The 25,518-nt window shown below is 43.1% G+C and overlaps 1 protein-coding gene across 2 annotated transcripts; it reads right to left on the bottom strand.

The window, feature by feature from the left end:
• Window positions 1-571: 571 nt before the first annotated feature.
• Window positions 572-25,518, bottom strand: eif2ak4 (eukaryotic translation initiation factor 2 alpha kinase 4). 2 transcript variants are annotated; one of them, XM_085257339.1, is made up of 39 exons: window positions 25,122-25,518; window positions 24,870-24,985; window positions 23,659-23,761; window positions 23,407-23,580; window positions 22,840-22,920; window positions 22,545-22,684; window positions 22,364-22,464; window positions 22,114-22,271; window positions 21,451-21,989; window positions 19,364-19,479; window positions 18,947-19,104; window positions 18,413-18,852; window positions 18,255-18,327; window positions 18,076-18,165; window positions 17,875-17,997; window positions 17,685-17,789; window positions 17,475-17,538; window positions 17,294-17,373; window positions 17,073-17,174; window positions 16,925-16,975; window positions 16,590-16,826; window positions 14,599-14,674; window positions 14,186-14,307; window positions 13,860-13,909; window positions 12,499-12,667; window positions 11,822-11,938; window positions 11,638-11,703; window positions 11,146-11,316; window positions 10,917-11,051; window positions 10,691-10,798; window positions 10,182-10,310; window positions 7,468-7,554; window positions 7,228-7,340; window positions 7,075-7,133; window positions 6,616-6,719; window positions 6,270-6,338; window positions 5,407-5,451; window positions 4,509-4,624; window positions 572-1,010 (listed from the first exon to the last, which is right to left on the bottom strand). In XM_085257339.1, the coding sequence occupies exons 1-39, from the start codon at window positions 25,248-25,250 to the stop codon at window positions 953-955; spliced, it is 4,974 nt and encodes a 1,657-aa protein (XP_085113465.1). In that variant the 5' UTR covers window positions 25,251-25,518; the 3' UTR covers window positions 572-952. The 2 variants fall into 2 exon arrangements, with proteins under 2 accessions (XP_085113465.1, XP_085113464.1); XM_085257338.1 differs by having other exon boundaries at window positions 7,075-7,136; window positions 25,122-25,517.

Here is a 25,518-nt window from a genome sequence, read left to right as displayed (position 1 = left end):
GCATTACAAAAATATCTAATCTCTTAGGCATTTTAGTGAGGGTTAGAAATGCAGTCCTGTGCAGAAGCCTTGTGCTATGTGGAAAGGGTTTGATTGGCAATGTATTCTTTTGGCAAAAAAATCAAAATCCTAAAAAGTGCCAGTGCAGGAAAACCATACGTGGGTAGGCCTCCCCAGAGCCTGGACCTCAACGTTATTGAAGCAGTGTGGGATCATCTTGATAAAAAGAGAAGGTAGTCAACATTTAAAGAAGCGCTTTGAATGTCCTTCAAGAAGCCTGGAGAACTATTCCTGTAGACTACTTACAATTACAAGAAAGCTGTGTAAGAGTTCAGGCTGTGCTGAAGAAAAAAAGGCGTCACGTCAAATATCGTCTTTCAACCTTATTGTGTTTTTGCCTTGGATACTGCATTGCCTTGCATATTTCCCTCCATTTTTAAATGAAGCCACATAACTGGGATGTGGCTCAAGAGTTTTGCACAGTATTATACATTTCAAATAATTATTCATCAGCATCCTTTGGCGTTAGATTCCCATCGGGTTGAAATAAACACACACAGGTCACAGCATGTGGGGAAAAATATTTATTCACACTTTGCATCCTGTACCTAAGAAGAAATGTATCTGTACTCATGACACACTCAGTAAAAAGCCCTTCCTCTTAAATTCTACAGTTCTATTAAGGCAATAAAGTCCAGTGAACCTCTTGTCAACCTTTGTTGAGGACCACGAAACACTGAAGGGTTCTGGGAACGTTGGGAGAGATTGGATCAGATAGCTGGTTTACCATTCACCACAGTAAAGAAGTTCATTTGTATCTTTGGGACTCACACCTTCCAAATGGAAAGCCTCAATGTTCTAAGCAGATTTTGTTGGTCCAAGGATAAAAACTGTCTCTGGGAGTCTGCTGCCAGAAGCAAAGTGGAATATCTCCCAGGCAATCCCTTGGCTTTCACAGAAGAATCTTGTAGTAGTCGTATTTATAGCTGTACAAGATCACCATAGCCACCCTGTAACAGAAGATTTGTTTGCAGATTTCAAAAAACATTAACAGAAGTATGCTTCAGCTAAGTATCCAACCAACCAAACATGAAATATGCTCCCAGGCTTCCATCCCTTCTGGTCCCAGGTTATGGTGTTCAATAACGGCCTTTGACCTTTTCTGGATGAAATCCCATAAACATTTTGTGAAATGTCAGAATTGGCATCTGAATTCGACAGTTATGGTCAAAAACAGTCCTCGACCATCGAATCAGGTCACCTGTTAGTCACTGTGAATGTTTGTACCAAATTTAAAGCAATGCCCATAAGGACATAAGGTCACTGGAAACTTGACCTTTGACCATTAAATTCTAATCAGCACATCCTTTAACGTACATGTTAGTGTGTAATTTTAAGTAATTCCCTTAAGGCCTACAGGTAGCATGGACATCGTCACTCTTGACCACGGCTGTTTTGGGTTTGGAAGAAATTTGAACTGGAATGTCTCCAAATCCAGACAACGTGATTCACCCAGGATGTTTTCTAGAAACGTCCAAATTTATCCCACTCCTTTGAATTCATCAGTGCACTCCATACAGACTCAAATTACCTGTACTGTAAAGCCACTAGAGGGCGACTGTGATGTTTTAGGCTTCATATTTGTAAGGCTGTCAAGCTATCCATGCAGTAGTGTTGAAGTGTATGGAGTCCATGGCAGGAGAAATGTTTCTGAATATATTTCAAACATGAAAAAGTTCCAGTCTCGAAGAGCCTTAAGCGGAGAGTTGAGGCAGAAAACCGCAGCTTTAATGAACAGTAGACAGGTATGTATTAAGTGGCTCATTTGCAACAATTCATTTGCTCTGAAAGCTCAACACTCCCAGGCTATTCCTGAATTCAGTAATATTCTGGAGGCCAAATGGAAACCTCTGGCAGGCCGGATGTGGCCCTCGGGTTGACATCCACTGATGTGCATGCTTCCTCTATGTCAAATCTTTCATTGATACAAGGCTTATCAGACCAGGAACAAGACTGAGACTGTCCTATTAGGAAACGAAGACACGCAGTGTTAAGGTGAGAGGGCTACATCACTAATTCTCAGTTCCCCGACTGGCTTCCAGTAAAATCTAGAATTGAATTGAAAGTATTACTTATAGTTTTCAAGTTAATAAATGGTTTGGGGCTATAACATATGTAAGAGAAGCCTGATAAAGTCTTCTTCTAGATCTGGTCAACTCCAGATCCTCCAGAAGTATTTAGAGTGACTGTGGCTTTAAAAGAAATGAAGCTGCCATTCAGCTCGCTCTTGGGATAACACTACCAAAAGATCGACTCAGCTTTGAGATGAGGGAATGGCCTCAAAAACCTGAGTCGAACTTGACACAAGCTATCACAAGGACTAAAGACAGACCCATAATGATGAAGTTCAGTGCATCTATTTGGTTTATTGAAATATACCTGAAGCAGACTCAGCTGCGCTTTGTGTTTAACAATAATTAGCCGATGTTGGCATTTTAAAAGCCTCAGATGGGGAACAGGGTAAAAATACACAGTGGTGGGAAAAAGCTTTGTTTGATCTCCATCTAACTCACAAATATATACAAACACAACGAGACTAAACTAGTAAACTGTAAGTAGATGAATGTCTCATGTTGCTTAAAGTGCTGATTAAAAAAAGTAAGTGAGCGTCTAACCTCAAGATTTCTCTGGATTCAGTTGAATAAAGAAGGAATAACTAATAATAAGGTGTAACTTCAGGTCCTGCTACAGCTACGTAGCTGCTGCATGAGCCCTTCATCCTACTCATCTTGACTTGGTTGCATGTGCCCCACATTCAATGAAAACCACTAGACAAAAGAATAAAAACACATGCCGACTCCATCCATTGCTGCCTCTGCGACGCTCATTTATCAGGAAAGCCTTTTCCCCCCCTTAATGGCGACTCACACAGCACAGACAGGAAATTAAAACCAACTGTTCTGGAGAGACGAAGAGGAAGCCAGAATGAGAGGTTTTGATTTTTCTTGCTGCCATCTCATTCATGAAAGAGAAAATCTGCTGGATCCCATCACAGGCTTTGGGCACTCACAACACTAGAAGCTCAAACACAGGATTTACCCTGGAACTTGGGCGGGACATTACGTTTGGGAGTATGGGAATTTAAACTTTTCCATCTACACTAGAGAAATGGATGGAGCTGACTCGCCCCTTGTCAGTCTATTGGGGTGCCAAGAGCCAGACGTAAGACCAAATATAGCAAATCCTTCTCCAAATTCTATGTCAGGAAATGGGATCAGCTGAGGATTTAACGTTCTTCTAGGCGGTAGTTATCTGTCTGAAGACTCCTTTTGTTGTACTGGCAGGCACTGATACACCTGGAGTGTGTGGGCTTGGTTGAACTATTGCAAAGCAGCTTCCCGAAAACGTGTTTCACTGTCTGCATCAGGTTTCAGTTAAGAAAAATGGCTGGACTAAAAATAACTAGCAAGAGGTTTTAGTTAGGAGAGACTTTAAAAAACTCAGAGAGCTACTGAGTAAAGCCTGGATTATGCTCCTGTGAGGGCACGGACACATGGAGACCTGACGGCAGAAAACTTATTCAGGTTATACTTCTTTGAAGTTCGCTGCCTGGGGCACATACGCAGGATGGTGCATTGTACTATAAATTTTCAACAGACAAAAGAAGGGAAAGCACGCTCATGCTAACCGTGCGATGATAAAAATTTAAGTCACTCGCACCATGGCGGATTAGAAGAGGCGCAAATACAGTGCCGACTTAAGGAAGTGAAACAAATGTCTATTATTCATGAATTATATCAACAAAACCAGAGAAGCGATGTCGATGACTGCCAACCTTTGAGGCTACAATGTATGGGCATCCAGTACTGCCACCAGAGTGGATGCAGCTTAATGTCAAAAGGTTTTAAATCCCAGTTTATATCACATGTGATATAAACTGGGATTTGTTAACACGATATGGCATGGAAAAAAGTGATCTGTGAACTGGCCTCTGTATGTCTACATAGACTGTATATGAAGGATGGACATGGCCAAAGAGACTTCACTCCGACTGTCAAGTCTTGAGCTGAGTCACATCTCGGCGTTTTAAAACCAGACGTAACAAGTAATGGGCTGGATCTGGCAAACCAGGGAACACTGCGTGCTCATATGGTAGCAATAAAACTAAATACAGCATTCGATAAAACCTAAAACATGAGAACGTAACCTCATGAGGAAAGTGTGTTAACTCAGGCCACACAGGAGGAACTGAAGGATCATTTCCCTACAATGAACAAACACAGGAGGGCTGCTTCCATCTTTTATATACAGTCTAGACTTAAGAATCACAAATAAAGGATTTTGTCGTGTTTCTGATCAATTCAATGTTACATTATATTGATCAAATGTGCTTTTCTTTAAACAACAAGCACATTTCAAAGTGAGCCCAAATGTCTGAGCAAGAGTTTAGCAAGCTGTGAATGCTAACACACTCAACCAATATGATGCACAATTTAACACCACTGCACCTTTTTGTAATCTTGAAGTGGTGGATCTCATCACAGATGGCCTTCAGGTAGCGCTGCTTGGGCAGACGAGACAGCAACGTCTTCACGCTGTTGTTGAACTGCTCTTCACTATCAAACTGGACGGAAAGGAAAAAAAATGTTTCATTCAAGCAAACAAAACCATCAACAGATGAGATTTAATATCCGAAGCTTTAAACAAAGACCAGCCAAATGGCTCACAGGCCTCATGTCTGTTAACAGACTTCCGAGTCAAAAAACAGACAGCATATCAGAGGAATCAAAGGCTTTATTTTTCCTCTTTCCCCATCTTCAGTGTTGAAGAACATACCTGCTTGTCAAGTTTCTTGTGTGCCTTGAGGCAATTTCACCTGTTTAAAACAGGCCCTTTCTGCCAGCGTGGCTGTTACATACTATGCATTGTTTTATAAGTTTTATAAACTCAATGCGCTGTCAGTGACACATGTGTGCTGCAAAAGGACAACTACATAGGTGGCCCGTTCATTTATGGAGTGGAGGCTTTAGCATTTTCCAGCTTTCTTCACAATATAATTAGTCTTTTTTTCACTTTCCTTAAAGGGAAGCTGGGATTTTATAGCAAGGTCTTGGTAAGAAGTTTGGAATGTGAATATTAACACCTCCTCAGAGTGCGTTTTGGTACGTCTATCACATGTGTGAGCCTCGTAAAAGGCCTGCCAAGTTCGAGTCTCACAGGTCTCCCCTGCTTTGGAAAACTGTAGCGTTCCTCATCAGACTGTAAGGAAGGCAACGGGATCCTGTCTTCCTGTCTAGGAGCTTGACCTTTATTGGCCGTTCTTTCCACTCCCCCCACCCTTTCAGTGCGATGTTGCCCTTTATTAACTCGGCCGTGCTCTTGATGAAGCTATAGTAGGGAACCAACCTCCAGAGACAGGAAGTTGATCAGCGTTTCCTTCTGAAGGTCCACCTGCGGGATACAAAAACAAGTACGGTTACACAATAAAGCCTTGCCTCACAGTCGAAAAATTCTACACCACAGCTTTTTACACATTTTTAAGCAATTTTGTAGCAAAACACAGAACTGTTGCACATTTCGTCCAGAACGTTATGTAATTCCGTTTCCCCCAACATCAGCAGTCCAGTCAGCACTAACATCATAAAATTACATTTTCACAGTGATATCAGCAGAAATGAAAGCACCACAGTTTCTAGTTTACAGCAGGAGGCTAATCACTCTCCAGGTTCATCTGTAGCATCAGCTTTGCATATCAGTCTGAGTGACAGAAAAGCAACACTCGAGACTCACAGGCCTGTGTAACTGCTTACTGGCATCGAGATGATTGTTGTTACGTTTCAGTGACACTGCAGTGTTTATAGAGTCCAGATTCCAACAAGGATGATAAATACATTTGGACCATGCAGCGAGATGGTAAATAAGACAAGAGGGGTGAGTGCACTTTGAGAACGTGGCCACAAATGGACAGCGCAACTGGAAACAAACACCAGCGACCATTTATGTCCCCTAGAAATGCCACGTTAGCTGCTTTCTGTTTAGCGTTTGTTGTTCGATAGGCAACTGGAATTTATTCGCAGTGATCTTACTTCCAGCAGGGGATCTAAAAAGCAGCTATAAAAGGGCAGATCCTTAGATGTTTGTTGTTTTAGCTATCAAAACTATTTCCTTCCCCTACGATTTCACACATGAATTCAACAGATAAGGTGGGACGGGGGGGCAAGTAGGTTAGAAATAGGGGATGGAGGGACATAAACACACAAATGACTTACAGCAAGAACCTCAATGTCATTGCTCTTGTTCTGCAAATTGCTACCCAGGTTCTGTAATCTGGTTTGGATCTGAAATGAGAGGAGATGGAGAGAGACCCGTTTAAAAATGACATGGTTACAAATATAAATCATCTTCACAAGCGAAAACTTGTCTTGGTGTCACGTTACAAACAGCATATTCTTCAGGATAACCACAGGAACGTTTAAGGCAGATGGATACAAGAAAAATAGGAAACAGAAACAGCAGCAAATTTCCTGGAAACCCATTTTAGAGGTTTGAAGTTACTAATACTGAGAAACGCAGCTCTGGAGAAAAGCCGGAGACGCGGTTACAAAGATCGCAAACCTGAGTCTCGTAGCGTCGTCTGGCGCTGGCAGAAACTTTCTCCGGGCTGATGAGGCTCACATTCATGTTTATGGAGGTGCTGCTTCCATGCTGCTCTGAAGACCCTGGAATCAGAGGACAGTAAACGGGACAAATGAATCGTTTTATCCGACTGTAAATGTTTTTAAATGTCCAAAATCGAGTGTTTAATCGCACACATACAAAAAAAGCTCTGGTTTCAACTGCTGTTCAGTTTAATTAGAGCGTGTTTGTGCCAGAAGGGTGTGAATCTTAATAACTTTGTGTAAATCAGGGAAATAGCAAAAAGGAAATCCAACATCATAAGAAATACTTTGAAATTATGTCTAAATTACACGTTTGTTAGAGTCAAATCAGTGTGTGAAACACGAGTGTGATGCTTTCATGCCGTGTGATGTTACAGCCTATGAGAGGATCATCAGAATAAGCTGAGCGTGGTACCTGTGCTGGTGAGCAGTGATCCTTTGGGGTTCTGTAGAGTCGTGCTTTCAGAGATTTCTCTGCTGAGGAACAAGGAAGACATTTTTTAACCCCTTCTGCATCCTTCGCACACATCTGAGCGACTCGTTAAACCAAAACTTTTTTTTTTTTTACCTGATGTTTCTCTCATCGAGGAATTTGTACCGACATTTCTGAATGACGTGATCCACCAAGTCAGACTCAAGAATCCGTTTCTCCAACTGTCTGTCTTTCTCAAAGCATTTTACCTGGAGGACAGAAAAAGCGACAATCTGCAATGCTACCGGCAGGTTTCTACAGCATTTCATTTCACTCAAATCCTGAGTGTGTTGCTGGGAAGTGGATGTGCTTGGATGGTGCACAGATGGTGCTTACCTTCACATAGGATCCCTCTTTGTCAGAGACGAGGGCCATGCATGTGATGCCGCCTAGCTTGCAGTGTTCCAGCAGTGTGTCCTGAGACTACAAACACACAGAGAGGCAATAATCATCATTCTCAACACACAAGCTGAAATTTAAATGCATAGCTAAGCTAAACTCCATTAAACCTTTATGATGATAATGGTCAAACATAATCAAACACATATGTTGACCAATGAAGTAGCATGCTGAAGATGTTGGCTTGTTTGAGGCCAAATTCTCTGAGAACAAGCTTTTCTTTCATTAATTACTTAAGAATCACAAATTAGGCTTGGAAACATACAGTAATTACATAATTACAGCGTCACGGTTGCCAATTTCAACCCTGACTGATCTAGTTTCTGAAACAAAGGGAGAAAAGCATGCTTGAGTTACCGCTGAACACCAAGCTGAGGCTTTAAAATTCTCCTATTGTGGCACTGGTTCATTTGAGTTTCACTTAGAACTAGAAGAGTGGCCATGAGCTTTGATGTACATCCAGGTAATCCGTTCAACCGTAACAGTGAACATGTATGTTTGCGATTCGTGTCGGCCTAATTCATTCTGATTAACTTTAGTTTTGGCTAAACGAACTGTTGGCGGTGCGGAACAAAGCCCCAGAACAGCAAGTGTATGTTTATGCGCGTCACTTTTCCTTGTCATCACACGAGCGTTTACACTTCCATTTTTCTTACAACTTTCACACCGACAGATCAAATCATGTCAAAGGTAAGTTATTGGCTGGAGCCAGATGGGCAGCTCCACTACTTGGCTGCCTGCCTGCGGAAGGGGTTTGCCATATTTGTCTAATAAAAACTAAAAGAGTGGAACCGTCTCCAGGGGATGAATTAAGGGCTGTTAAGAGGCCGGCATGGGAACAGTGCTAACAAAAGCCTAGTGAGCGGCAATGACAGCCGAGCGGGTTTGGACGAGGTCTCCTCTGGTAAAAACCTGCGTGCTGTGCTCAAGTCTAAGCCACGTCTAACTCTTTATACTGGTGCAGTGATTAATTAAAGCATACATGGAAATACGACATATAAAAAGGTAAAAACAGAGTTTGTACAATTCTGATGAGCTAGAAAGTTCTAATATTTGGTGTGAGCACCTTTATTCATCGACACAGCCTGAACTCTCTTAGAAAAGTTTCTCATCATTTCTTTAAGTAGTCTTCAAAAATACTTCTCCAGGCTTCTTGAAGGACATTCAAAGCTCTTCTTTGAAAGTCGGCTGCCTTTTATTTCATTCTCTTTTAAGATGATCACACACTGCTTCAGTAATGTTGAGGTCCGGGTTCTGGGGAAGCCAATCCATGACTCCGTGTTCCTTGGTGTGTTTTTCTCTCCATGTATGCTTTTACTGCAGTGGGTTTGGGATAACTGTCATTATTGAAAAACTGAAGCTGTTACCAATTAGATGCTTTCCAGATGGAAGTGCAATAGTGGATCAAAATGTGACAGTACTGTTCTGCAAAATCCCCAAAATTCAGCCGCGAGCCATGACAGAGCCTCTGCTGTGCTTGCTGTTGTACCGCTCTCCTGATCTCCTCCATACAAGCACATGGCTTTGAGATACTGTTCATCTGCTGCAGAGAGATGCGGGGGCCCTAAAAACTATTGTCCCCCACTTGGTGAGTTTCCTCAAATCTGTGTTAAAGACACACTCGCACATGTCATGTTTTCAGCTAACAGCTCTGAATGATTCACCTTTTTGGTAAAAAATGACCATTTAATGCCGGTTTTTCATAGATTTAGCTACAGAAAACAAAGAAATGATGTGTTTCGTCTAAAGATACAATTTCAAATTGGTTCTTTGCTAAATTACATGTTATGTGTGTAGACAACACCGGTTCATCCCTTTAGTTAGGCGTCTTTTTCTGCTTGAACGATTCATAGATCACTGCGAACACAGAAACGGGTAACACAGATCGACGTGGCTCGAAACTTTTGCTCAAACTTTTACATAATCTACAAAAACACACTTGATAATTTGGCTTTCATCCAAACTCAACTTTTCCTAATTGCTTGTAAGAAAACAGAGGAGCCAATCGCTCGTGTCCTGTGCCGGTACATAAGACAATGAAAGCCGCTATAAAGCAAACACTCACTCACCACAGCAGTGGAAAGTTAAGACAACAATAGGTTATAAAGAGCAGAGCAGGAAAAAACAGGAGGGGCATTAAAATGTGGGCACACAGCTATGCCGGAGAGGCCGTTCATGCAAACGTGCACAAAGGGGACTGAGATCAGTTGGTCACATTATCGTGAAGAATGTGACGGAGCCGTGGCATCGCGAAGTTTTGGACGGCTTGATGTCAGCTCGGCTATCATCCAATCACAGCTCTCAAACTGCTAACAAGATCTCATCAAAAGACTTTATAAGAAGTGTGTTTAACATATGTTGTCTTTGTTTGTAGAAATTGCCCCATTATATTGCCCCAGTATGGCCAGTAATGCTCTTTGAAAAGCAGCCACAGAGCTCATTCTGTGGCGCATTTACCATTTTTACTACTTGCTGTCACACTAAGGCTGCTGGCAACAAGTGAGGGTTTTTCCTTTAAAATAGAAGTCAAGTGTTGCCCTCTATAGGAGGGATGAGATTACTACACTCCATGAGGGGGTCTCAGGGTTCACCTTTAAATCAAAACTGGTTTGTTCTGGTTTTATGAGTGGAACCAGTTAAAGACGACTAACCTGTGAAACATCGTAGTTGATGTCTGCAGCGATGCCGGTGCTCCACAATTTCTGAACAACCCTGATGGCTTTGGACATCGAAGAATGGCCCACAGGGACCACCAGCACATCATAGGAGCTCACTGTTGGCTGATACGAACACAAACAAATACGGTCGCGCAAAGCAACTACGTGCAAATGCATTTAGTCTAATATTATAGAAGCAGGGAGCTGCAGTTAAAGCATTATGTGTTCAGCAAAGGAGTCATTCCAGGTATTTATATGTGCACGAAGCTTTCAGGGCACATCATTTCACAATCTCCATCTAAAATATAGAAAATGATGCACCTCCAAAAATAACTCCGTGGAGTCGGGAGCAGCGGTGATCATAGTTATTAACAGGTTTCTAAAAGTAGCTGTGTGGCAGCCCGACTGCTCTATGAAGCCATCATTAAATATGAAACCATCTGCTGCTCCTTCATTATAATAATTAGCAACGTCAGATTCAAGCGTGTGTCTGTGTCTCTCACTGGCTCCTCCATGCTGACTATAGCAGCGCAGACTTTGTCCACGGCGACACTGGCCCCCACTGCGCTGGGGACGGGTCCTGTGGAAACCGGTCCACGAAACTCCAGGATCTAGAAAGGCAGGGAGCAAACTGCATGATATAGGCCCATGTTTTTCAAATAAACAGCTACAGGTGATTAGTATTAGTGGTGGCCTGGCTTTACTTTGTGGAATGACTGTAAAGCCTACCAAGTGGTCGTAGCGTCCTCCGGCTGCCAGAATATCTGGTACGGTTCGTCTGCGCTTCCTGATGAAAGCCACAAACTGGAAGATGACTCCTGAGTGGTGTTGCACTTTGTACACTAAGCCTAAGTTGATCACCACCTATAAAGGAGATACAGCTTTATTAAAAAAAAAAAGCTAAACAAAGTAAAGCAGATACAGCAGGTGTTTCCTTATCCTCCAGAATCTGTATCACCATCAGTTTAACTCCAAGTTTGGGCAGAAGCACAGTCAGCTCCTCCAGGTCCTTGAGACCCTGCTTGGCCAGCTGGGTAACGGCAGTTTTTTGCTTTGTAAGTGATGACAGCAGCGGCACCAGGTCCTGCAGATTCCCCTTCTGTTCTATGTACTTGTACAGAGTCTGCAACTGAAAGCGAGAGGTGAGGAGAGATGTCAGTGCGACTGAGCATGAGCTTCCCTCCATGACTTTCTGCCAGAAAGCTCTCTTAAGATAAGTTCTATCTCATCTTATCTTTTCAGTTTTCAGTAGCAGTTTTGTAGACAGCAAAACTACAAGCTCAGGTTCAGGACAGGATCACCGTGTGAGTTCAAATACAGCTGCTGAAAGGCTGCAACCATACCTTAGAGAGCCAGTCTGGCACAAAGCCTTGAATGCAAACTTCTCACATGTGCTACAAGTGTGCTGAATATTTTTTACAGAAGGTTCATACACCAGGTGGACACTCACACAGTTGGCTGACAATGAAAAGTTGCAGAACTTTGCCTCCGCTTCACGTTTGCTGAGTTTCTCACTCTGGAGCAGATGCAGACAAAAAGGAAAACAAAAGAAAAAAGGTGATAAAAATGTCACGACTGCATCTGCTCAAAGAAGCATATCAATAACAGACGTGCAATGTGTAACCCGGACTGACCATAAGGTCACACAGTATGTTAGAGGCCTGGCTCAGTTTGTCCTCCGGGACGCCGCTGTGCAGCAGGACGGCCTTAAACAAGCTGGTGTGGTTTAGGTAGATGGTGTAGTTCCTTTCCTGCAGTCACAAACACACCTTCAACATTCTCAGACACAATTACAGTCAAAATTTAAAAGCACTGCTTCACAATGAGCACTGCGATGAATAATGACCCGCTCGTCCGGCTGCCCTTTCATTCTTTCTGACTCACAGATTCCTAAAAGCTTTTACACAAAGAGCCGAGCGATGGAGAGGATCAGAAACAAGACCTACGAGGCCAGACACAAAGTTGGACTGGCTTCATGAAGCATGCGAAGAGTAGCGCCACTGACGGGGCAATGGAATGAATCGGGACAGGAAATGGACTGTACTGGAAGGGAGGGAAGGAAGTTGACAGAGCGGTGCATAACAGATTTACTAGATAAACAATAAATAGAGTGTAAATCTGTCAGGCTTACACATACTTTGGAACGTTAGGAATGTGAGTGGGAAGTAAGGGGGGACCAAAAAAAATCCCCAACTGGTTAGGTGTTGCTAACGGCATCTGTCAGAAAAATAATTAAGAATCGTGGATCTGACCCAACAGTCTGATTAAAAACATAAAAATATAACAACAACACGAGCAGCTTGTGTGTAACCTGCAGCACGGGGAACTCCTGGATTATTTCAGAGATGGTGTAAATGATCTCGGCCTCAGGGAGCAGGCTGTTGCTAACAGGAGTGATGATGTCAAAGGCGCACTCGAGGAGCTCCCTCGGGTGTGCGCGGTCCAGCTTCTTGGGCCGGAACACTCGTTCAATGCTGTACCTTAAGAGAGACGAAGAGAAACACACGTCCAGCATGAAAACAGGCTTTTTCAACAGATACACAAAAACCTACTTGGTACACGCTTCAGGTGTTAGCACGACCCGTGAGCACAGCACTTTCAGCTATAAAGTGGAGAGGTTAAAGGTTTACCGAGGTAATGAAAAATAACATAACTCGACAAATAAAAAGGAACACTGTGCGTTCTTGTACCTGACTGTTTTCAGAGGAATATTTTGTTTAACCCTAAGATACAATTTCTTCCCATTTCTTTAGCTGAATCTATCAAAAATACTAAAGATAACAGTTTGACGGGCATAAAACATTTTTTGCACCAATAATAGCTCTTTGAAAATCACCTGATACCAAAACTCGCCATGTCTGCATGATGTACAGTGTGTCCTTAAAACGATGAGGAACAAAAAGCCAAAAAAAGAAAAATCTACAGCAGATGAACTGTATCTTAGAATCATGTCAAATAAAATATAATAAAGACTCGACACAGGACTTGGTAGAAATGCTCATTCCTAAAGAAGGGAAACATGGAGAGATGCCTGAGGTAAACCAAATGACACGAACAGAACTGAAAATCTTTGGCAGGTTTTATAGAGTTATGGATACAAAATGAGAAACTTTTAGTTCAAATCAAAGCCAATATGTACAGAGGAGGTTAAGACAAATGTGAGTGTCTACAGCCATCTGTAAAACCAACAAGAAGAGGTTTGAATGTCCTTAGAAATGAATGGAGAACTATTCCTGACGACTATGTAAGGAAAGAATAAGAAAGCTTACCTACGAGAGTTCAGGCTGTGTTCAACAATAACTTTCTAGCTCATTGGAAGTGAACAAATTGAGTCTTTTCATAAACATGTTGCCATGTTTCAATAAACCGCTGCACCCATTTCTCATTTTCCAAGCAAAACATAAAGAGTAAGGGGCGGCGCAAGACTTTTGCACAGTCCGGTATGTTTAAAGAAGGGGGGGGGACTTGATAAAGTATTGATTGCAGACACAAAAGCATATAACTTTCTTTAAACACATTAAAACACAAATTACGTTTGTTTTTTCTTTCACATTTTCTATTAAATATTTTTAAGAACATTTTAAATGAAAAGATTTACCTCATAAACGAGCATCATTATAATTACTTGTGTGCACACAAATGGTCAAAATGACTTCTCAATATAAACTTTACCGTTTCAGATGTGTTACATTGTTGCGAGCGACGAATCTTGCAAACGCGATCTAAAGCGGAAGAAGGAAAAAAACAAGAGTTGAGACATTGGGTGCACTTGTATAAAGACAGTGAAGTCTGTGCATACCAGGCTGTAATCAATCAATGTGTGGAAACAAGCATTTGGTCCTCGGGGTTCCTGAGGCAGCGGGATCTTAAGGCGGCTGCTGATTGCAGCCTCACACTGTGTGTGTGTTTGCATGTTCCTATGTAAATAGTTTTATGATTGGCGCTCTGTGTGCATGTGTGGACACATAAACCAGACTCCGTGTGTGTGTTAAACTCACGCGAAGGTCATAGGGCAGCGTAACCAGCATTCCACTATGGTCCATGAAGCAGGCCAGCTCAATGCCATCGTACAACTTCCTGTTCCTGGGGAGGAACAGCGGGGTCTGGACACGCACGGCACCTGAAATCAACACACATTGCTGCTCCATCTTCATAAACCACAATGACCCTGTGATAACTGATGCATGTGAACAGACAAACTGCGCATAAACAAACAAGTACAGCTGGACATCATCAGCAACGTGCCCAAAAACAACACTCGCACATGCACAGAATCTGTGCTGCCCAACAGTACGCTTATTGTTTAGCTGCCTCTCACTGCTGCAGATGTTGGGGTCTTTAAAAAGGAGTCCACGTAGTGTCAACAAAGGTCGCGTTCACATGCACGCACTCGACAGACACGTGCACTCACCGTGCTTCTTGAAGATCCTGGTGATGCTTTCGTACACATGCTGCTGCAATTTGGCATTGTTGAAGCTGAAGCTGCCCTGAAGGGAGAGCAAACAAACAGCCTCTGTCAGGGATCAGGAGACATCGACTAAGCACTAACAGGCCTTGTGCTCATCTGTGATAGACCAGATGAGAGAGCCAGCTTAGAAAGAAAGAGTGCAGCTATTCCTTTGCCTACAGTGCCATCTAGAGGTAGAGAAGGGAAGAAGTGGATTTTCTTCCATGTAACCCTCCTGTTATGTCCGATTGACCCAGAACAGAAGAGATGTCACATGTCATCTGCATCACTACAGAAAACGAAAAAAATCACAATTATAAAAGAAAATTGTAAAATAATCAATGCCAGTGTTTCTGACACTTTTGGATGAGTAAATTTGCCCGGGTCAAATTAACCCAGGAGCATAATTGGTGTTCCTGGAAACCAACATAACAGGAGGGTTAAGCATTCCTTACAACAGATAGTATGAATTGTGACCTGAAAAGGCACAGGTTTGCAATCATGTTATTTAATCCATACTCTTGGACTTGTATGTATATATATCTTATAAACACGAATCAAAAAATTAAAGGAACACTTTAAAAACAGAACAAATCTCAATGGGAAAAACATGCTAGCTGTGTACACTGATACGGACCGGGTAAGAAATAAATATGATCAACTTGCAGTGGGCTGAATTCAACGACACGCCTAAAATCAAAGTGAAAAGTGATGCAGCAGGCTAGCCCATTTTTGCTGAAATTTAACTGCAGCAATTCAAAATGGCACTTAGCATGCATGGACCATGTGTGCTTATGCCTGACAACACTGGGGCGTGCTCCTAATGAGATGACATATGGGCATAACTGAGCTCTAGGCCTGAGGTCCAACTTGGTGGCGCTGGTTGGACTGAAACCAACGTCCCAGGGATGCGTTATTGCATTTAGATTATATGAGCATGTTATCAATTCCTTCATCCGCTGGGAAATGCCTGCATCCTCTCGACATATGATGCTGGGTATTGTTGTGTACTAGGAAGAACCCAGGAGCCACTGCACCAGCGCAGGATCTGACAATGGTCCATCGACTTCATCCAGATAACATTTTTATGGTGATGAGTTAAGGACCTTCTACGGCCCTGTCCTGCTCTCCTGGAGTAACTGTCCGTCTCCTGGAACCTCCTCCATGCTCTTGAGACTGTGCTGAGAGACACACCAAACCTGGCAACGCCACATATTGATGTGCCGTTCTGGACGAGTTGGAGCACCTGTACAACCTCTGTAGGGTCCAGACATCACCTCATGCTACTAGTGACACTGATCCTACCCTAGGCATCGGCAACCTTCAACATGAAAAGAGTCACTTTAGCACCTCCTACCTTCTGGTGGACAGAAGGGCAGATGACTGGGAGAGGATAAGTTATTGCAGGGGACACAGTATATGTAATAAAAGGGTAAGGGCTAACCACAGGTTTGCTGACCTTGCCCTAGCTAAATGCAAAACTAGTCAAAAAAAAGTCAGTGGCCTCTTCCTGTAAAACCATTCCTGTTTTGGGGTTTGTCTCACTGCGGTCCCTGTAGTGCACCTGCTGTTAATAAACACTGAAGCAGCTGAAAGTGATTAACAACCCCTCTGCTAATACTGCTTACTCTACTAAAAAACTTTACCTTCCCACTCCCTTTAATCCATCTTTCTGATTGGGCACTCTTTACCAATAGAGCACTTGAACAGCAGGTGAGTGACCTCCGATTTGCCAAATATCAACTTTCAACTCAGCTGGGCTTTGAATAGGAATTATCTGTTACACCATCTGAGCACATTATTTGAAAATCTCACATGGATCACAGCTGTTAAAAACAGTATATTAAAAAAATCTTCCAGCATAGTTTTAATCTGACATCCAGCAAAGATGAAGAACGGCTACAGTAAAATAAAATCCACTGGCAAACGCTTGGTCAGCTCAATCAGCTCCTCACCTTGTAGAGGTCTATATCATAAGCGTAATCCATGACTGGTGAGGTGTTCTGGGCGAACAGCTGGGCCACCATGGTGCGGTAGGATTTGCCGTTGATATTGGCCATGGTATGCTGCAGCACTTCGTGCAACTCCGACTCCTCCATCTGGGGAGGAGGCAGAAGTTCGCTCTTTAGCAGCTCCAGGGCAGTCGGCCGAAGAGCCGGGTCGTGCTTCAGCAGCCACTCGATCACCCTCTTCTGGTAGACATAAAGAAAAAGGCAGAGAGAGAAACAGACCGCTGTTAGACTGAGATTTATACAAGGAGAAGAAAGCGCTGTGCAACAGTCATCCTCACCTGTGTTCCTTGCTCACGTAAAGTAAAGTCCTCTGGGAAGATGATGGGTTCCTGTAAATATGAAGGGAAAAAAGAAAATCATGTAAGTAAGGCACCAGGTGCAAAACCCCCCCACCCAGCTTGTTCTCAGTCTCTGTCACAAACACACCCCACGCAGCTGACTCAGGACAGCGATGCGCTCGGCCCCCGTGGTCATCGGCCGGTAGGACATCTCAAAGAGGATTATGCCCAAGCTAAACAGGTCAACCTTCTGCAGACAAGAACATGAATAAAAAGTTCTTTAAAACTCGAGACGTTCTCAAATATCAAGTTTTAGCAACTTCTAATTCTCATGCATCCAGACAAATAAGTGAATCTTTAAATTCCTACTTGGTTGTATGTGGCTTTTGTATTTCCCTGAACCTCCGGACTGACATACAGGGCAGTACCGACCATCCCTGTCATGTTACCTGGAGACAGTGATGCAAAATCAATATAGAGCGCCAGTTCAACAGGAATATTATTGCACGGCTATCAAAGGTGTTATGAGTGTTTTCAAACTCTCTTGCACCTGTTGGGTCCGGTTTGGCCATCACCGCAGAGCCGCTCTCCTCCACCTCAAATTTCCCAGCAGCCTTTGAGAGATAAACAGTTGCTTTAACAAGTTATAAGAGCTTCACGAGGAGTTTTACACGTTAATCAAAACAATGAGGCAAAAATCAGTGCCGCCTGTCAGCAGAGCGAAACTGAAAGCTGCACGCCACACTGTAATAATGCGTACCACGTTAGCGGGATGATCTGTAGCCAGGCCGAAGTCGCCAATTTTCACGTGGTCCAGTGAGTCGAGGAAGATGTTGACAGGCTTCAGGTCCCTGTGAATCATGCCCTAGAACGAAGGGGGAACATAAGATATTCAAATCTTGGCTTTAGTCACAGTTATACTCCGTCCAATCAGTGCAGCCGCTCCATACCTGCTCGTGGATGTAAGCAAGGCCGTCCAGTATCTCCCTGAAAAGCCTCCATAACCGATTCTGATCCTGATGCAGGCCTTGATCTATTGTGTCTCGTAAAGTGCTCTTTTCACAGTATTCCATCTGTCAGGAACGGAAACCTCGGATTAGACGTAAAACAGGTCTTTGTTGGTAAAAGTGAAGCACGTGGGGGAAGCTTACTTGTATGTACAGGTAATGTGCCGTAATGAGGTGTCGATCTGACTCTGTGCTCTCCGTTGTGTCGGACGCTGGCCTTTTGCTTGGCTCTACCTGTGGGAGGAAACACCAGCTGGTTGGTGCACCACGCCAAACGCTAACAGACATAACAAAACTAATAAATGAAGTGAAAATATTGGAACCTTTGACATCTCGTCCATGCTTTCATCTCCATTATCAAAAATGATGTCACTCCTTGAGTCATTGTTTGATGGCCTGAGTGGGAAAAAAAGAAAAAGAATGTGATGCATGAGCAGTTGGAGGAGTAAGTCGTCCTTTGGAGGAAAAATAAAAAACGTACAAAAAAGAGGCACCAAAGACATCTTCTTCATCATCGTCGTCATCATCATCATCATCACTGGACTGGCGTCCGCTGCACCTTGCGCTGGAGGACCTCTCAATGGAGGTGGACCACTCGACTGAGCTGGACAGGGCGGGAGGCGGAGCGATGTCCTCCACGTCGTCAGGCAGGCCGAGCTCGTTGAGGCGCTCCGGTGCATTTTTGCGCTGTGGCGCCTTGTCGGCTGAGCTCAGCGGCTCGGAGCTGTCGGTGTTGCTCAGCACACCTGTGGCAGGCAATTCGTGCCTCTCGATCCACGCGTTGTAATAACGGACGATATTCTCGTGGTTCAGCCGCGACAGCAGCGTCACCTCGCCTTTGATCCGTCGGAACTGCTTACTGGCTGGGTTCACCTGGATGCGTTTCACCGCGTAGTAACAACCGTCTAGTTTGTTCTGAACCTGGATGCGGGCAAAACACAAAAGACAAAAACTTTACTGCCAGATAAAACGAGCGAGAAAGTTCACACAGGGTAAGTAAACTATTTCAACCCACTTTAATTACAGCACCGAAAGCTCCTTTTCCCAGAAGCTGCAGCTCCTCAAACTCGGAGACAAACCGAGAAATCTGCCTGTGCTGCAAGACCGAACTGAAAGGAGCATTGAGGATGTGACTCCGGGGGATGACTGATGACGCAAAGTCCACAGCTAGATCTGAGAGGCAAACAAATCAACATCGTGAGCAATTTTAAGAAGAGAAATATAAAACTGTTAACGGCTCCTTAAATGCAAGCACTCCCTCAGTATAAAAAATAAAAAAATAATCCAAAAAGAGTTAAAATTAAACGTTGTTCATTTTTATTTATCTTTATTATTCGAACATTTTCGACCCCAACTTTTATACTGTAACCAATTTAAATAACGATTTCACTGCATTTTTTGTCATCTGTGTTTCCATTTGTGTCACTGTCACCTTCTGGGCTGTTGTCCTGGTACTGTGAAAGGTGCTTAGGCGAGGAAGGCTTGAGGAAAGAATGGTCCAAGAGCTGCTGAGCTGTCCAGCGCTCCGTATCATTCAGACATAAACACCTACAACGCAAAGACACATAAAACCCACTATTAAGCAATATCTGGCACATGCAAAAGACCAGGAACACAAATATACTGCACTGTGTAAAAGTGGGCCACCCCTCATTTCTTCAGAATTTATTCCAAGGAGCCAGACTTTTTTTTCTTTTTTAAATGGTCTTGAGAAATAGTTCTCTTGATTTTCTGATGATCTTTAAAAGTTTTAGAAGTCCAGTCCATGTGCCTCCCTTTTCCTAAAGCATTTTTTTGTTAAGTTGCTCAACACTGACCTATGAATCACTCAAGCATAAGGCATCTAAGTCGAGCGACGGCCCAGTGTTAACACCATAAGAAAACTGTATCTTTAGCCACTTTGTTACTTCCAAATCTTCCCATTTCTCTGGCAAAGAAAAAAAAGGAAACTTTTTCCAGGCATAAAATATAAAATAAATATAAAACTGTATTTTTGCATCAACAAGTTGATTCTCAAAGATCAATTAGTTAAAAAAAAACAACAACTTTGTATCTCAGCATCGGTCCTTAAAAAACTAATGTTAGGAAACAAGTGGAGGGGAAAAGAAAAAGAATTGGCATGCCTAAAAACCCCAACATTATTGCAGCAGTGTGGGATCATGTTGACAGAGAATGGGGGGAAAAGCAGATAATATTCAAAGAAGAGCGCTGAACGTCCTTGAAGCCTGGAGAACTATTCCTGAAGGCTAGAAACAACAAGAAAGCTGCCTAAGAGAGTTCAGACTGTGTTGAAGAATAAACGTGGTCACACCAAATATTGATTTTCCAGCTCATTAGAATTGGAAACTGCATTTCCATGTACGTTTCCTTGCAAAATATAAAGCAATGACAGGTGAGCTCAAGACTTTTGCACAGCAATGCATCTTACTCTACAGGCTGCAATGCAAGCAGACAGCAAAACACCAAGACCCAAAGGAACAAATCAGGGTCTCTGCATGTTTGAGCCCATTTACAACAAATCACATCTGTTTATCATTACTGAAAATCAGACCACAGCAAACTGCGTGGAAGAGCCCGTCCTCCGCCTCTCCTTGCAGGCAGTCGCTGTTTTTTGTTCATTTTGTTTTTTAGCAACACAAGATTTGAGCTCCCATGATTTAAACAGTTGATTGATTAGTCAGTCAAAGCATCTGGTAACCATTTTTATGATCGAAAAATTTAATTAAGCAATCTTTCGTGCCAAACATCTGATTGCCCCGAGATATTAAATCCAAGAACTGTTCAACTTTTCTACTCGTTTTATATTCTAACAAATTGGAGGCTTGTCGCAGCAAAACAAGACATTTTAGTGTAGTCACATTGTATTCTGGGATATTATAAGAGACCGATTTATACGCTTTTATTAAGTTAATACTTTCAAATCAACACACACTCACCGATTACCTTTTAGGGATACCGCATGTTAACTGCATGTTAGCTCAAATATACAACCCTATGACAGTAACATAATGCATTTCAGCATGCAAATGTGGTCAAAATAACACGCTTACGTTTAAACTGAACAGCAGATTTGTGATTTAAGTGACTCTGAATTGGCTTCTTGTGCCAGAAGTGCTGATTATTCTGAATATTTCAGAATCTGCTGTTCTACTGGGAACTCTAGGTTTTACAGAAAATGGTCCAAAAGGCAGAAAATTTCCAAAGAGCAGCTGTTCTCTGTGTGAAAATGCCTCGATGACATCAGTGCAGAATGATCAGACTGTTTCGAGCTGACAGGAAGGCAAAAGTGATTCAAATAACCACAGATTACAACCAACTTATGCAGAAGAGCAGCTCTGAAAGGGGTCACAGCAGCAGAAGACCACACTGGGTGTCACACCTGTCAGCTAAGACAGGTTGTTCATTTGCATTATAAGTTGGTGACAACAATATAAATAGAAATTGTTTGTTATGTAGTGAGATTAACAGTAAAACTGCAAAAATATACAACATTATGAGGAATTATTCATCGATACATACTTCTGAAGGAAATCCTGAAAATCAGCAGGCAGGCTACTCGGCACTGTCACCGGATACTCCTTCACTTCCTTGCCTTGACTCAGAGCCAGCAGCATCAGTCCCAGGTTCCACACGTCGCCTTTCTTGCCCGTTCTCGTTGGCATCGCCGTTTCCTCGGAGAAACGCACGCGAGCTTGTTCGAAAATGTCTTCTTTGCAGATGTCAGCAAACCTCTTTGATAAACTGTAATCGGTCACTCGAATGTTCCCCTCGGAGTCCACCAGCACACTGGAGGGCCCCAGCTGTTTGTGGACCACGGAGTTGGAGTGCAGATAGTCGAGAGCGGTCAGCAGCTGGGCCGTGTAGTGGCAGAGCTTATCCAGAGGGACCGGGCCGTGGGCGGTCAGGCTTTGGTTCAAGCTGTTCCCGGCCACGTGCTCCACCAGCATGTAAACCACGATGCATTCCTCCTTCTCGACCACGCTCAGCCCCAAGTATTGCACCAAGTTTGGGTGCTCCAGCCGCAGCAGGGAGTTAAACTCATTTTCTGCTGCATGGATCTGCACAACGCAAGTTGAAATGTGCCAAGCTTTAAGCATGCATGTTCGTAAAGGCTTTATAAGTTAAAATGCAAGATTTAATCAGCAAATTCTTAATAAAAAGCCCCCCTTCCTCTCTACTTGCCTGTTTTTTACAGTTTTCAATCCTTCCTCTCTCCTGGGTGGTGAAGAACTTGCTCATCTTTTTGTTCCACTGCAACGACCACTCATAGATCACAGCAAACTCGCCAGAGTTCACCTCAAACCCGCAATAAATGTTACGACCGAACCGTTCACTTACACCTGTCGGAAACGCACCAAAAAAGAAATACATTTAAAGAGACATATTACGTTTTTCGCCACGTGGCTGGCAGCGCCAGTCTGATGGCCCTCACCTAAGCTTTTCCCTTGGTGCACAGCAAGCTCTCCAAAAACATTGCTGCTGAAGTGAAGAACCTCCTGCGGGCGACTGTTGTCCTCATTAACCGTGTCCCGTCTGGTGAAGGAGACATATCGAAGCATTATTACTGCACTTTGTTAAACATGAGAAGCTTTTTCTGTATGTAGGACGTGTACCTGTGGCGGGAATTTGAGGTAGTCCGACGGCGATTGCCAGCTGCTTTCTTGGCTTCAAACACTTCGGGAGCTGCGCCTCCTGGGCTGGGTGGACTCTTCCCCATCACAGACATCGAATGCTCCATGCTCCCGAGTCGCTCCTGCAAATAGAAAGCCATTTAAAGAGTCACTTACAATACTGATGGCTTAGTTATACGGGTTGCTCTGACTGCGATCTGTAACATCCCTGTGATTTTACTGATGATTAACGAAATCAAGTGAATCAAATCAAATAGAAATCAAACAGCGAGAACACCTGTTTAGCCATTTCCTTTCTTCTCTTTTCCTCTCGCTTTTCCTCTTCTCTCCTTTGGATTTCAGCCATGATTTCTTTTTCCTAAAGGAATAAGAAAATTCCATCACAATACACCTTTTGCAGCTTACTTAAACTGTCAGTGTTAAAGATTTTGCTCCAATTAAGAATTTAATTTAAGATACTTTGCATTTTTTGTGGTAAAACTCCCATGACAGGAACCTAAAAATGATGTTTTCCACATCAGCTGATAAATGCTATATTCCTATTATAGTCCTAAAGTCATAATAGCCGATATCTGGCCTAAAAAAATTGAAGGACACAGCATGAATAGTACCCCTATCATCATCACAAAAATATTTATTCATAACCAACTAACAACAGTAGAAAGCTGGAATTTGCCAGTTTTCCTAGTAAAAGAGTGAATCATCAGCCTGAACTGTTTCTAGAAATCACAGACGGTCAGGCTGTGAATGAATAACATGAAATGATCCTGTTTGTGACCGGACCACACAAATCACTTGGGCATTACACTGCAACCTAATCAGCGTTTCTTCCTCCTGTCCTAACCATCTCCTCCTCCTGCTTGCGTCGTTGGTCCAGTCTCTGCTGCTCCTCCAGCGCTAGTTTCTCCTGCTGCCTCCGCTGGTTCTTCAGCATCTCCTCGTGGAAGGAGCGCGACGGAGGCTTGTTGTGTTCGCTCAGGAAACCCTGAATGTGATCCGCTAGCTGGTAAATCATCACCTAAGTTCACAGGTAAATAAGTTAATGAAAATCTCAACACACATGGGACTGCACGTGCGTCTGCGAGTGTATGCTCACCTCTCCGCATCGTTCCGCCGCCAGCTTGTTGAGTTCAGCTTGGAGACTTTTGAGGTTGTCGTTTGAAAGGCCTTTGGCATTCTTCAGCTCCAGTTCTGGAGGCCTGTTAGTGCCCAATAATGTCAAGTTAGTCAGACATAATAATTAAAAATACATCCCTGCTTGCCTGTGGTAGTCATGGCATTAAGGTGACCTACTCGTTGTATTTTTACTCAGTTGTATATAGTATTTGTATTTGTATTCTATTTTTATCTTATTGTATATTTATTTTATTTTATTCTACTGTATATAGTATTTTATTTTATTCTATTCTGTACAGCTGTGTACTGTATTTATTCTTATTGTATTCTAATTTTTGCCTCATAACTTTTGCACTGTCCACTTCCTGCTGTGACAAAACAAATTTCCCACGTGTGGGACTAATAAAGGTTATCTTATCTTATCTTATCTTACTCATGAGATGAACTACTGTTATGTTTTTCATAACTCTCAGCTGTTCCGCTATATTTATATTCGTGTACGATTTCTTTTAAACAGATACTTGTGCTTTTTAATGCCTCTTAATGCATTTTAAATGCAACCTGACCCATAAGGCTCTCCCAGGATAATGTGCAATAATGTTAAAAAGTACTGCACGTGTTTTATTTAGCATTATTTGGACTTTCAAAGATTGTCACTAGTCTTTTGCAATGTGATAATTATTTTTATTAGTGTGTGCTAAAATATGTGACTTTACAGGACTGCTTGAATGGTATTTAATTTCGATATTTTATCTATTTAGTCACTATTCTAGCCATTTTTGATCCATACGTCCCAAATTACAGATCCTGAGTCCCTTTTATGGAAAGAAAGACTTCAAGTATATAAATATGGGTGAGCATGGTGGCAACAATAGCGTTGCCTTGTAAACACGTGTTACTCAGTGGGAGTTGCACAGAGACCGTTAAAATAAAAGCGAGCTGTCTTCAAAGCTTTGCCAGCTTCATTCTTTCTTCTGCAAACTTTATCAAATAATATTCCAAAATCTGTGCATTCCTTCACATTTTCCAAAGCTGCCCAGTGGGCCAGACTGGAGTCTTTGCCAGGCCCAACTCTGGCCCGTGCACCTTATGTTTGAGCTGCCCTGTAGTAGATGGTCAGTATGTGAATGGACACCTTGCAGTGCAGCGACAATGATGGAGAATTGGCAAAGAAAGGGAGCCAGTACTCACACGTCCGGATACGTGGGAGGACATTTGACATGCAGGTCCACGGTCACGTAACACTCCTGTCCGTTGTTTAGCCCATTGGGCCGCAGACAGAGGTACACCTCTGGTGGCCTTTTAACCTGAAAACCAAATCAAAAGGAGCCTCGTTGATTTGCACTGCAGTTTACTCCAGTTAACACTCGTATATGCAAACACTTGGCAGTCCTCTGCATTCCGCTAACATGAAGATTGCACACAGATAGAAGGTGGATCTACCTTCCAGGGGTCGTTGCTCCGCAGATCCTTGAAATCATCTTCAAAAATAGACGCGAGGGCTTCTAGTTCGTTTTCCTGCTGAACCGCGCAGTCGTCTGTCCCGTCCGCTGAAGTGCGCTGACTGCTCATTCTTCTGCCTCAGCTACATGGCAGTCTCCCCGTCCGCACGCCCACAGCCGTCAAACAGAAGGAGGAAGCGGATCCGCTCAGCGCGCAGCTCCAGCCCCGGACTCACCGCACTCAGCTCCCCCGACTCTGTAAGCTCGAAACTCCGCAGATACTCAGCTTGCCTGACATGAAGTACCGTCACATAGTGAACGCCAACTTACCACGCAGTCGACGGACGACCACAACAACGTTGTATCTGGCGCATGCCTGTTGTAGGTTGCGCGTCGCA

This window comes from Mchenga conophoros, linkage group LG19 (assembly GCF_057382185.1).
Source record: "Mchenga conophoros isolate Kocher_MC1m ecotype Shallow Benthic linkage group LG19, M_conophoros_male_GT1.1, whole genome shotgun sequence".
Classification (NCBI taxonomy): domain Eukaryota; kingdom Metazoa; phylum Chordata; class Actinopteri; order Cichliformes; family Cichlidae; genus Mchenga; species Mchenga conophoros.
Note: the sequence above shows the minus strand (reverse complement) of the source record. Positions and strands in the feature narration are given on the sequence as shown.